Genomic DNA, 11,346 nt, shown 5'->3' with positions numbered 1-11,346 from the left:
TTTGATAGGGAAACATCCAACTGGTTTGTGTGAGTGCGGGAGAGGGGAAGAGTCGGTGGAGCATGTGCTATGTCAGTGTGAACTGTATAGGGAGGAAAGACGACAACTGGAAAGTAGGGTACGGATGATAGAGGGTGAGCAAATGACTTTAAAGAAGCTTTTGGGAGGGGAGGAGAATTTCAATGGTGCGATTATAGGTTTTTTGAAAAGAACTAGGTTATTGAGGAGAATTTAGTTTATTATTTAATTTTTTTTTTTTTATTTTATTTTTTTTTTTTTTTAAGTTACATTTGGTTAGGTAATCCCCACTCTGACCCACACTCCAACACAGTAGGTGGCGGTAATGCACCTTCACGTTAGTGCCTCCCGCCAATAAAATCACAAGAAGAAGAAGAAGAAGAAGTAGACAGAGTGGGTCATTGTGTTACAGGGGCCCAAATTCAGAACTTCAGGGGCTCAAATTCCCACTCCAAATGTTTGCCTAGCGTAGCTGAAAGATGGCATCCCTTTAAACAGCAACCAAAGAACATCAAAGTACCCACTCCTGTTCTGTGATGATTTGTTGAAACCATCTGTGGGTTCCAGCTCCAGGTTTTAGACTGAGCCCGCTGGAGGTCTCTGTGTAGAACCTGTGGCTGTGTGCTCCCGCACGACTCGGCCCGCGGGTCTCCTCTGGATGTTTGTAAGACCCACATTGACGTTTACAGATGTATAAAGCATCGATTGCCTTCATGCAGAAGTTACATCCATCGGAAGAAGAGGCCACACGTCCGAGGTAAAGATGACGCTTTATTGAGGTAAAACAAACAAATGTGAACAGAAACTCAGGGACGTGTGCTGGTGACATCCCCACACCCAGCCTATCTGAGGCCCAGTTTCTTCTTCTCCTTCTGTTTTTTGCGCACCACATCGATGTTGCGGTCCCTCCACATGCTCTTCCTCAGCTTGATGGGCCGGCTGCCCACGTACTTCCCTGCAAAAGCGGCACAGAAGAGGGCGGGTCAGACTCCACAGTGCGAGCGGATGCCGCAGGCCTGTGAGGACACGCTCACCGTTCATCTCCCTCATGGCACGGACGTAGTCGTTGGGATCTTTGAAGCTCACAAAGCCGTATCCTTTGGTTTTTCCAGTGCGTTTGTCTCTGACCACCTGTTGACAACAACACCCTGAGTTCTCCTGAACGGATTCAGTCCCACAGAAGGTGGATTCAGGCATGCAGCAGGGAGGGATTGTCTTCACTGTGAACACTCAAATAACACTAGAAATGTTTGCACACTGACTCCAGCCTCAACAAAGATGGACTCCCTCCACTGAGGCCAACTCTTCTTCAGTTCGGTCCTGTTGAGGAGGAGTTACCACAGCGGTAGAGCAGCTCACCTTGGCTTTGAGGAAAGACGGGTATCTGCTGAAGGCTCTGGCCAGGATGTCATCGTTCACCTCGTTCCCAAGATCTCCACAGAAAATGCGGAAGTCGTCTGTTGAAGACAAGAGCAGGCGTGGGAGGGGTCAGCGTGTCGGTCAGCTACGCAGCGGGTCTGACTGAACAAACCCAGACGGTTCAGTTCAAAGTACCGAGCCGGCTTTTCTCGTTTGTTCCCTGATCAGAGTGTGGCTGTGAGCCTGGGGGAGTGGGACCGACTGGAAAGCGGTTTGGGTTTTATTGAAGGTTAGAAAGTGTTATAAATATACAACAAACTTGGATTCTGTATAAATGTTGGTGTTTTTTTTTCATCTGTGGAAAAAGCTTCTACATTTCCAGATGAAGCGAGTGTTCCTCAGACGGACACTCGTGTGACTGTGCTTTAAGGAACTGCTTTGGTTCTGTGTGCGGTTCTGTGGCAGCCTACTGTCCTCCAGCGTCATGAGCCTCCTTTTACCTGATTCCCACTCCAAAAGACTCTGGTCCTCCCAGGTGGTTCCTGCTGCAGTTCGGATGCACTTCTTCACCTTCTCCGACTTTCCTTTCTTTTTGTCCTCTGTAACGCTTTCCACCGGCTAGAAGCATAAACACACGGATCCATCACAACTCAATTCTACCTCCGTTTCTTTAACCATCAGTGGGCAGCGGTACCACATAGGGACCGCCCTACAGAACCAGACAGTGGTTCTGCTGCCACACAGACCTGCAGCATTTGATTAGAGCCTACTTTCAGACTCATTAGAAGAGAAGTCGGTGGCCTGGGAGACCTCGGATCATGATTGGTTTCGTTCTAACTTTGCAGCTCTTGCTGGGTTGGCCCCTCCTCTGAATTGTTTCTTTTCACCCTCACTGCACCTCGGGGGTCAGTTTCAGGACCACTTGTTTCATTTAATGTTTCCTTTAGGTGAGATTCTACAGAAGTTGACCGTATCGCAGCACCGATGTGCAAATGACCTTTAGGTTTGACTTGGCATGGTAGTTTTGTTTCCCCTTTCCCATCTGGTGGAATCAGGTGTTGGAATGACACCTAGGCTCGGTAGTCATTTGCTCCACATGTGAGCTTCTGACGTTTGAGGCTTTATCCTTCTCCAAAAAGTCTTCTCTTGTGGAGATTAGTGAGGCCAGTTTCTGGGGTGAGTCAGAGCGATCAGAGCTCCTACGTTGGTCTGGCAGCAGCGCATTCTGGGCGCCACGACTCGTTTTGGGCTTCACAGCATATCCAGAGTTCAAATATCTGAACTGTGGTTAAGAAGACTCATTGCATTAACCAATCAGTGACTCAGCTTTGAGCATGTGTTGTGCTGATGATGTCATCAGCAGGTGGAGTCCAAAACCAACACAGAGGAGAATCTGATTTTTCCCCTCCTGAACTTTAAATTTTTCTTTTTTCAATCAAGGCAATAATGCAAAGTTCCTCTAAATGTATTCTCATTTTTCCCTCCTCAGACCAATGCAGGGCAGCTGATCATCAAACTGGGTCTCAGAGAGACAGAAGTACCGCTGAAAGCGTCCGTCATTCAGACGCAGCACCTGCAGTACAAGACGCTGACCGTACTGGGAGAATCTCTGCCATGATGTCATGAACCCAGACATGGAGACGGGATTGATGATGCTTTTGTTTCACAAAGTCATGTGACATTCCACATGACTTGTCTTTAAGCAGAACATGTGGATCTCCACCACATGGGACTGTTTGGTTTCCCCCAGAGTTCAGTTTGAGGTGAGCCAAACCAAGAAGACCCGAAGCAGAAAGAAGAAACCAAATCAGACCTGAATCCGTATCAAACAAACCTACCAGAGACCAGAGGAGATGCTCCTTTAAAGACATGATCATTTAAACGGACATTCTACATCCTAATATTCTGATATGTCACAAGCGGAAAAACAGATTAGTTTCTTCAGTTGGATATTATTGGAAGGCCTGCAGCCACACAATGAGAGCACAGTGACTTCACCTCAGGGTGGGGGGGCTCAGGCTCTGGCATGCTGGGACCGATCACTGTGTTGCTGTCGTCACTGTCCTTCCTGTCAAGTAGACCTGCTGCCGTCACAACTGCCTGCTGTTCTGCAACCCGCGCTGCCAGCTCTTCCTGAAGGAAACACAACAAAAGCTGCAGAACCTGCTCCAAATGCTGACACCCAGAAGCTCCGGAAGAGACGACACGCTGCGGTGTGTAGACACCATGTTACAGTGTGTAATGTACACATTGCATTGTGTAGACTACACGCTGCAATGTGAAGAAAACCTGTAACTGTTCGTGGACCGCACGTTGCCGTGTGTAGACGCCATGCTGTGTTGTGTAGACCACATGTGTTGTGTGGACCACATGTGTTGACCACATATTGTGTTGACCACATATTGTGTTGTGTTGCGTTGTGTAAACCACATGTTGTGTGGACCGCATGTTGTGTTGTGTAGACCGCATGTTGCGTTGTGTAGACCGCATGTTGCGTTGTGTAGACCGCATGTTGCGTTGTGTAGACCGCATGTTGCGTTGTGTAGACCGCATGTTGCGTTGTGTAGACCGCATGTTGCGTTGTGCAGACCGCATGTTGCGTTGTGCAGACCGCATGTTGCGTTGTGTAGACCGCATGTTGCGTTGTGTAGACCGCACGTTGTGTTGTGTAGACCGCACGTTGTGTTGTGCAGACCGCACGTTGTGTTGTGCAGACCGCACGTTGTGTAGTGCAGACCGCATGTTGTGTAGTGCAGACCGCATGTTGTGTAGTGCAGACCGCATGTTGTGTAGTGCAGACCGCATGTTGTGTAGTGCAGACCGCATGTTGTGTAGTGCAGACCGCATGTTGTGTAGTGCAGACCGCATGTTGTGTTGTGCAGACCGCATGTTGTGTAGTGCAGACCGCATGTTGTGTAGTGCAGACCGCATGTTGTGTAGTGCAGACCGCATGTTGTGTTGTGTAGACCGCATGTTTTGTAGTGCAGACCGCATGTTGTGTTGTGCAGACCGCATGTTGTGTAGTGTAGACCGCATGTTGTGTTGTGCAGACCGCATGTTGTGTTGTGCAGACCGCATGTTGTGTTGTGCAGACCGCATGTTGTGTAGTGCAGACCGCATGTTGTGTAGTGCAGACCGCATGTTGTGTAGTGCAGACCGCATGTTGTGTTGTGTAGACCGCATGTTGTGTTGTGCAGACCGCATGTTGTGTAGTGCAGACCGCATGTTGTGTAGTGCAGACCGCATGTTGTGTAGTGCAGACCGCATGTTGTGTTGTGCAGACCGCATGTTGTGTAGTGCAGACCGCATGTTGTGTTGTGTAGACCGCATGTTGTGTTGTGTAGACCGCATGTTTTGTAGTGCAGACCGCATGTTGTGTAGTGTAGACCGCATGTTGTGTTGTGCAGACCGCATGTTGTGTTGTGCAGACCGCATGTTGTGTTGTGCAGACCGCATGTTGTGTTGTGCAGACCGCATGTTGTGTTGTGCAGACCGCATGTTGTGTAGTGCAGACCGCATGTTGTGTAGTGCAGACCGCATGTTGTGTAGTGCAGACCGCATGTTGTGTTGTGTAGACCGCATGTTGTGTAGTGCAGACCGCATGTTGTGTTGTGTAGACCGCATGTTGTGTTGTGTAGACCGCATGTTGTGTTGTGCAGACCGCATGTTGTGTAGTGCAGACCGCATGTTGTGTAGTGCAGACCGCATGTTGTGTTGTGCAGACCGCATGTTGTGTTGTGCAGACCGCATGTTGTGTAGTGCAGACCGCATGTTGTGTTGTGTAGACCACATGAAGGAGAGGGCCTCCTGTTTTCTTTGGGTAGGAAGCTGGACAGACTAGTGTTGTGGTGAAAGGAGGTGGGTACCATTCTGGCCTGCCTCTGGGTGCGGGCGTCGACCTTCTTATGACCCAGCGTGACAGGAGGAGCCGAGTAAACCGTTGGAGCTGCCTGGATGACGGATGGTGAAGGTTTCATGGAGAGTGGAGCCATTGATCTTGGAGATGGAGCCATAGATACCATGTCAGGAACCTGAGTAAATAAATCAAATATTTATAAGAAATGTCCATACTGTCACACCTATTTAAAAAAGGGGAGGGGCACTGATCATTCCTTCATGTAATATGTTGGTCACTGATGCAGACCAACACAGATCTATAAAGCAGACATCTTTATCGAGGCTTTTCCGAACACAAACTAACAAAGATGCATCGGTCTACAGACATGTGGACCTTATAGCTGAGGGACCATCAAAGATTTAGAGACATTTGATGGAAAAACACAAACACGACTTCATGTTTGTTCACTGATGTGTTTGTTTTTGTTACCAAGTTAAATGACAAAAGAATGAGAATGAAAACAAATGATTGTATCACTGAATATGATCAAAGGTTATTGTCTTGAAACTGGGATGGAAAAGTCTCAATTCCAGAGTCAAACCATGAACTGCGTTCATTCTATTCCTCTTGTCTTGCCTGTCACACTCAGGTTTGAACCTTCAACTCTTCTCATGGTTAAACTTGTTATTATTAGCTGTTGAAATTATTTTTTAATTTGATTTGTCTGAACTGAGGCTCACCAACTCAATCATCAGCAGCTCCTCAAACCTGACTTTCTATTTTCCTGACTGACCAAAGCTACTTCTCTTATGGACCTTCAGTGAATAAATGGGGGATTAGACTGGACTAGCAATCCTAAATACTTCCATTTCTTTCAGGCATCGTTAGTTCTGAAATCCTGCAGGACCAACTCTGACCTGAGGAGCTGCACCCATGTGCTGAAGAGACTGAGAAGGTCCCTGAAGGATGGGACCCTGCAGCGGAGGAGGCATCATCATGGGGGGCGGGGGAGGAGGCCGGGGCAAAGGGGGCGCGACTGGGGGTCCACGCATCATTGGCAGCCTTTGTCCACCTGAACAGACAGCAGGAACACAGGAGAGAACCTCAAGCTGTGACACACACACACACACCCACACCAGCTTTCTGGATGCCGTCCATCCTGAACCACCAGATCCCCTCGTGCACAGGTATGTGCACACACCAACACACGTGCCAGGACAAAAGACGTAGATTCTGGTCTGACGGGTGAAGTCATCATCTAACAGTCAAACAGGGATTTTCATCTTTCAAGTTTATAACATGTGGATAAGATTTCGAGACAAAAAGTAACCAAGAGTTTAGTAACAGAAGTAAAACAGTGACTAACAGATTCATTTAAGGAGGAGGAGGAGGAGGGAAAACTTTGACCATCTCTGCCGACATGCTCTCCACTAAGGACGCAGGAGTGGACCCGTCCATCGCCCAACCTAACCTCAGTGTGTTAGGCGGCCATGCTCCAGAGTTAGAGAAGTGCCTGTGATTGTAGGATTGCAGGTTTAATTCCGTCCTGGCCTGTCCATGTGTCAAAATGTCCTTGGGACAGACACCCCACCCTGCTCCCGGCGGTTGCAGGTTCGCACCAGTGTTAGGCAGCGAAACATATATCAGTGTGTGACAGCAAGAGGTTGTCCTACCAGGACGCTGCAGGATGTGTGGGACGAAAGCCGGTCTCAAAATGGGGGGAGGAGGACGAGACGGTGGACCTGTGAGAGATGGAGTCACATAAACAGTGAGTGAAGGAAAACCAAGGGGGGTGTGAGCCTCACTACCCGTGTTTCCATCACACACCCACACCCACCCCCCCCCCCCACACACACACACACACACACACACACACACGCAGAAAACGTCATCCAAATTCTGGAATGTAAAAAAACATTCCACATGACACGCTCAACTTTGGATGAGCTGTGTGGGGCTGTGGGAGCTCTGGTGGCGCCCGCTGTCCAGCCAGTTCCTACCAAGAAGCGCGTCGCCGTCCGGTTGTAGGTCCTGTGACTCATTTAATCCTAAAAACCACCTCCACCAAATGTAGAAACGTTTTTCCAATAAATTCTTTTCTCAAATCTCTTGTTAGGCGTGAATTTATAATGGCAAATCCAATTTGTGCCATTTCATAGTCAATGGAAATGCAGCTACTGTGATGACATAAACCGCCATGACCACACTGATAAACCTGCCAAAACCCATTTCTAAAGATCTTTACGTGAGACTGTGACGGGTTCTTCAGTCTGTAAACTGGGTCTGGATCACACAGCCATGGAGGAGACTGCAGGCCCGGCACTTTCCTAGTAGAACTTCATTCACAGTCTGAACTCAGAGGCCGACAGACAGAAGGTCATCGTCATGGAAGCTGACCAGAGCGCGTCTCCAAGCACTAGACTGCATCAGAAAACTGAAAATGATGGCTTCACTTTCCAGCAGGATCTTCCCACATTAAAGAAGCCCCCCACCCCCCAGACCTAAACCCCACACAGAATCTGTACAGAACATGAAGACCACCCACAAGAAGGCTGCTTTCAGATCAACCCAACATTTCTGAACACCTCAGCTGACCTACAGTTTGATCTTCATGCTGAATCCATGGAAAATGGAATTCAAAAACCAGAGAGCTCATCAGATGGGGCCAGGTGAGAGTGGAAATGAAGCAGAGTTCTCTTTACTGATGCGTCTACAAAATATCACCATGCTGCTCTTCTCAGAGCTTTGCCATGGCAACACAGTGGTTGCCTTGGATACATAGAGCTACACTGGGGGCTTTGGCTGCACATAGACACGTGCAGCTAGAACCTAGAAAACACACTTTGGAGAAATGCCAGGGAGAAATCTCCACCTGTTACTCCCATAGCTTCCTTAAAAAGTATTCTTGAAGAAACAATAGGTTGAGACATCGATAGCCATGTTTCCGTGGGTTCCTGACCTGGTGCCATGAAGGTGGGTGGAGGAGGACCTACAAAGCTTGCAGCTTGGGCCTCTAGCGTCTGCTGGACCTGGAGGAAACCCATCAAGAAGAAGTTCAGCCGCCCAGAGAGGAGAAAGTCAGGAAATGCTTGCAGTCATCATCATCATCATCATCATCCTGAATCTTCTCAGAGAAAGGCTGATGACACAGACCTGTCTGTAAGTGTTGGTGCCGATAATGGGCCGCACCATAGGAACGGCTGAGACGGCCAAAGCCACCGGAACTTGCTCCATGACGTGGGGGCTTCCTGACAGCGGTACTGGTCCACCAAGAACCTCCTGCTCAAAACTGCAGAGACATTACAGCTTTTTTACTGCTGGAGGAGAAAACACGTACATAACAAATAAAACGCCCTCCCCCCTCACTGTAGAAGCCTCTGACTGAAGGCCTCCCACTGGTGAACAGGACTCCTGTACTCAAATGGGCTTATTGTAGTCCATCTTCACATGTTTGTAGTCGCACTACAACTTTTCTATATGCTGCATGTTTACGTCGGTGCAAAGATGAATTTAATTCTGCAGACATTTACACTTCCTGCTTCTTCTCTACGCTTGGCAACAAGGTCAAGGAGAGGAGCAAAGAAATCATTTAGGCTGACCCATCAATGAAAAGGGGCTGCATGGTGGAGTAGTGTGTTTGCAAAGTAAGTAGGTCATGGTTCAAATCCCAGCTGGGACATTTTAGTGTGCAGTTTGCATGTTCTCCTCGTCCGTGCGTGGGTTTTCTCCAGACACGCCCATTTCCTCTTACAGTCCAAAACCATGCTTCAGAGGTTAATATGTGTCTCTAAATTGTCCCTAGGTGTGCATGTGAGTTTGGAACAGACTGGTGACCTGTTCAGGGTGTACTCCGCCCTTTCCCAGCAGTAGCTGGGACAGGCTCCAGCAACCCCGTGACCCCGAAAGGCATTCAGCAGATTCAGAAGATGGATGGACGAATGGAACAAATGGAACAAAAACTGAAGCTGTCTGGAGAGCCTTTTTTTTTTTAAACTAAAGGGGTGGGGGGATTTGCAAAAAGGTCATCCGTGAAGCTGAACTCACAGCGCCATCTCAGCCTCCATTTCCTTCAGACGTTCATCTCCAGATTTGGCCGCCATGCTGCAAGAAAAGAAAAAAAAGTTAGACATGCAGATCCTGGTGATAAAGATGTTCATATGTTTGAATGTGTAACAAAGAAAATCACAGTTTGAAAGTCGCCGCTTTACGTTTTTTAATCAAACATCAAAGAAGCTGCTGCAGTTCCCTTAGGTGATACCCAACTTCAGGTCAAAACAAGCAAATGATTTAAGAATAAACGCCTAACATCCTGAAGATCTGATGATGCTCTAATTGTGATGGTTCCAGTGGAATTTCAGATCAAATCAGTGATGAAAAGAATCCAGATGATTCCTGAGAATTACTGAAAATCCCAGTGATTTCCAATGATCCTGGAGATTCTTGGTGAATCTCCTCTGTGTTCTGGTGTCAGAAGACCGGATTCATGACAAACACGTGCAGGTCTGGATCTCCAGCTTCTTTTGACATGTTTAGCGAGCCAGACAGTCTCTGGACTGAAGCAGTTCAGAAGTCTCTTAAAGCAGAGTCCAGCTCGAAACGGTGCAGAGAAACACCAAAGCTTGCAGTTTAGATTGGTTTTCAACTCTCGAGGTTTGCTGTGGCCGCAAAGGATGACGGTATATCACCAAAACTAAAAGACCCGCTACGGATCAGACATCAGTTGATGTCAGCAGGTACGTGAGGAACAGGTGTCAGGCGCATGCTCACTTGGCGTTCAGAGGAGTTTCCGATCCCGCAGCAACCGTGTGTGTATGTGTGTGCGTGCTCTCTTCACGCTGATCTCCAGTAGCTAGCTCGGTTAGCCGTGCGCGCGCCCCACAGCTCCCAGAAGCCGCAGCTCTGAGCTCCGCCGCTGCTGTCCGATGCTTCCAGGTGAGGGGCTGTTATAGAGGCCGTTTACAGCAAGACAAGAGCGGGAGTCATGGGCAGAGTCCACCGGCTAAGATGATTCCTATCGCTGGAGATTCCCGGCCTGCTCTTCGTCTTCTTCTTCTCCTGCTGCTTCTTCTTTTTTTTTTTTTTTTTTTTTTTTTTTGGCGATCGGTAACGTCACGACGCAATAGCGCCACCAGCTGGTCTGGAGTGTTGAACCTGTTTCTCCCCCAGACGCATCCTCCCAGTATCCCGTTTTTCACCGAAATTTAATCAAATATCCGTGACTCCATTCATTACCTATAAAACTGTATAGACTGCGCATTTAGTTAAAAAAATTCCTCATTTGTGTTTGAAATGCTTCCCTCCTGTCTCCAGGATTTATTACACCTCAACAGCACGTGTTCTCCAGTTTCATTATTCTGCCAAAACTGGCATTTTCCATCAAAAGAGTCAGTCCGTCAGACTTCACCTGGGTTTACTGGATCTCTAGAATCAGAAATAATCCACATATTACATAGCACTGTCCTTGCTCTGACATCTCATTATGCACTGTATGCCTGTTAATATGTAAAATGTTGATAAACAAGCAATAATTAATATAATCAAAAATAACAATAAAATAATAATTGAAAATAGTAAATAAACAAAGTTATTTAAAAAAAAAAAGAATGAATCCACTAATAAGGTGCTCTGGATTATTTTAAATACATTGTATGTTATGGTACATGTTAGGAAACATCTGTCAGTGAATTTGTTGTATGATAAAAGAATAACGTGACATGAAATATTTCTAATCTCTTTTCTTAAAATTTATTGTACAGAACGGGATTACTGTATAAAACACAATTTTACAAAATAAACTTCATATATGTCAGGGGAACACACATATGTATTTTTTATACAAAAACATTCAAGGCTCTTCAACTTTCATATCTACATATAACTTTCTGATTGAGGCTTTTAGAAATAGTACTGACATGCATTTCAATTTGTTTGATTAATATTGTGGGAAAAATAGAAGATGATGACAATTTGCATTTATGAATATAAAATTGGCCAAATATAATAATAAGATTAATTATGAGTTTTTTATTTGAGTCCACATTTTTATCGTGAAAGCCAAAAGTTATATGTTCAAATTTCAGAGTGAAGTTGAGGGGAATATGTTCTTTGATGAATTTTAAACACTTTTTTCA

General features: G+C 46.7%; 1 protein-coding gene across 1 annotated transcript; it reads right to left on the bottom strand.

The window, feature by feature from the left end:
* Positions 1-769: 769 nt before the first annotated feature.
* rbm42 (RNA binding motif protein 42) lies at positions 770-10,291 on the bottom strand. Its single transcript, XM_004077636.4, has 12 exons — positions 9,983-10,291; positions 9,260-9,316; positions 8,369-8,504; positions 8,175-8,244; positions 6,889-6,957; positions 6,133-6,287; positions 5,244-5,408; positions 3,376-3,510; positions 1,878-1,995; positions 1,378-1,475; positions 1,053-1,149; positions 770-973 (listed from the first exon to the last, which is right to left on the bottom strand). Exons 2-12 carry the CDS (start codon positions 9,313-9,315, stop codon positions 861-863), a joined length of 1,212 nt encoding a protein of 403 aa, XP_004077684.1. The 5' UTR covers position 9,316; positions 9,983-10,291; the 3' UTR covers positions 770-860.
* Between the last annotated feature and the right edge of the window lie 1,055 nt (positions 10,292-11,346).

Source organism: Oryzias latipes, chromosome 16 (genome assembly GCF_002234675.1).
Source record: "Oryzias latipes chromosome 16, ASM223467v1".
NCBI classification, from domain to species: domain Eukaryota; kingdom Metazoa; phylum Chordata; class Actinopteri; order Beloniformes; family Adrianichthyidae; genus Oryzias; species Oryzias latipes.
This window is presented reverse-complemented; position numbering and strand designations above follow the sequence as displayed.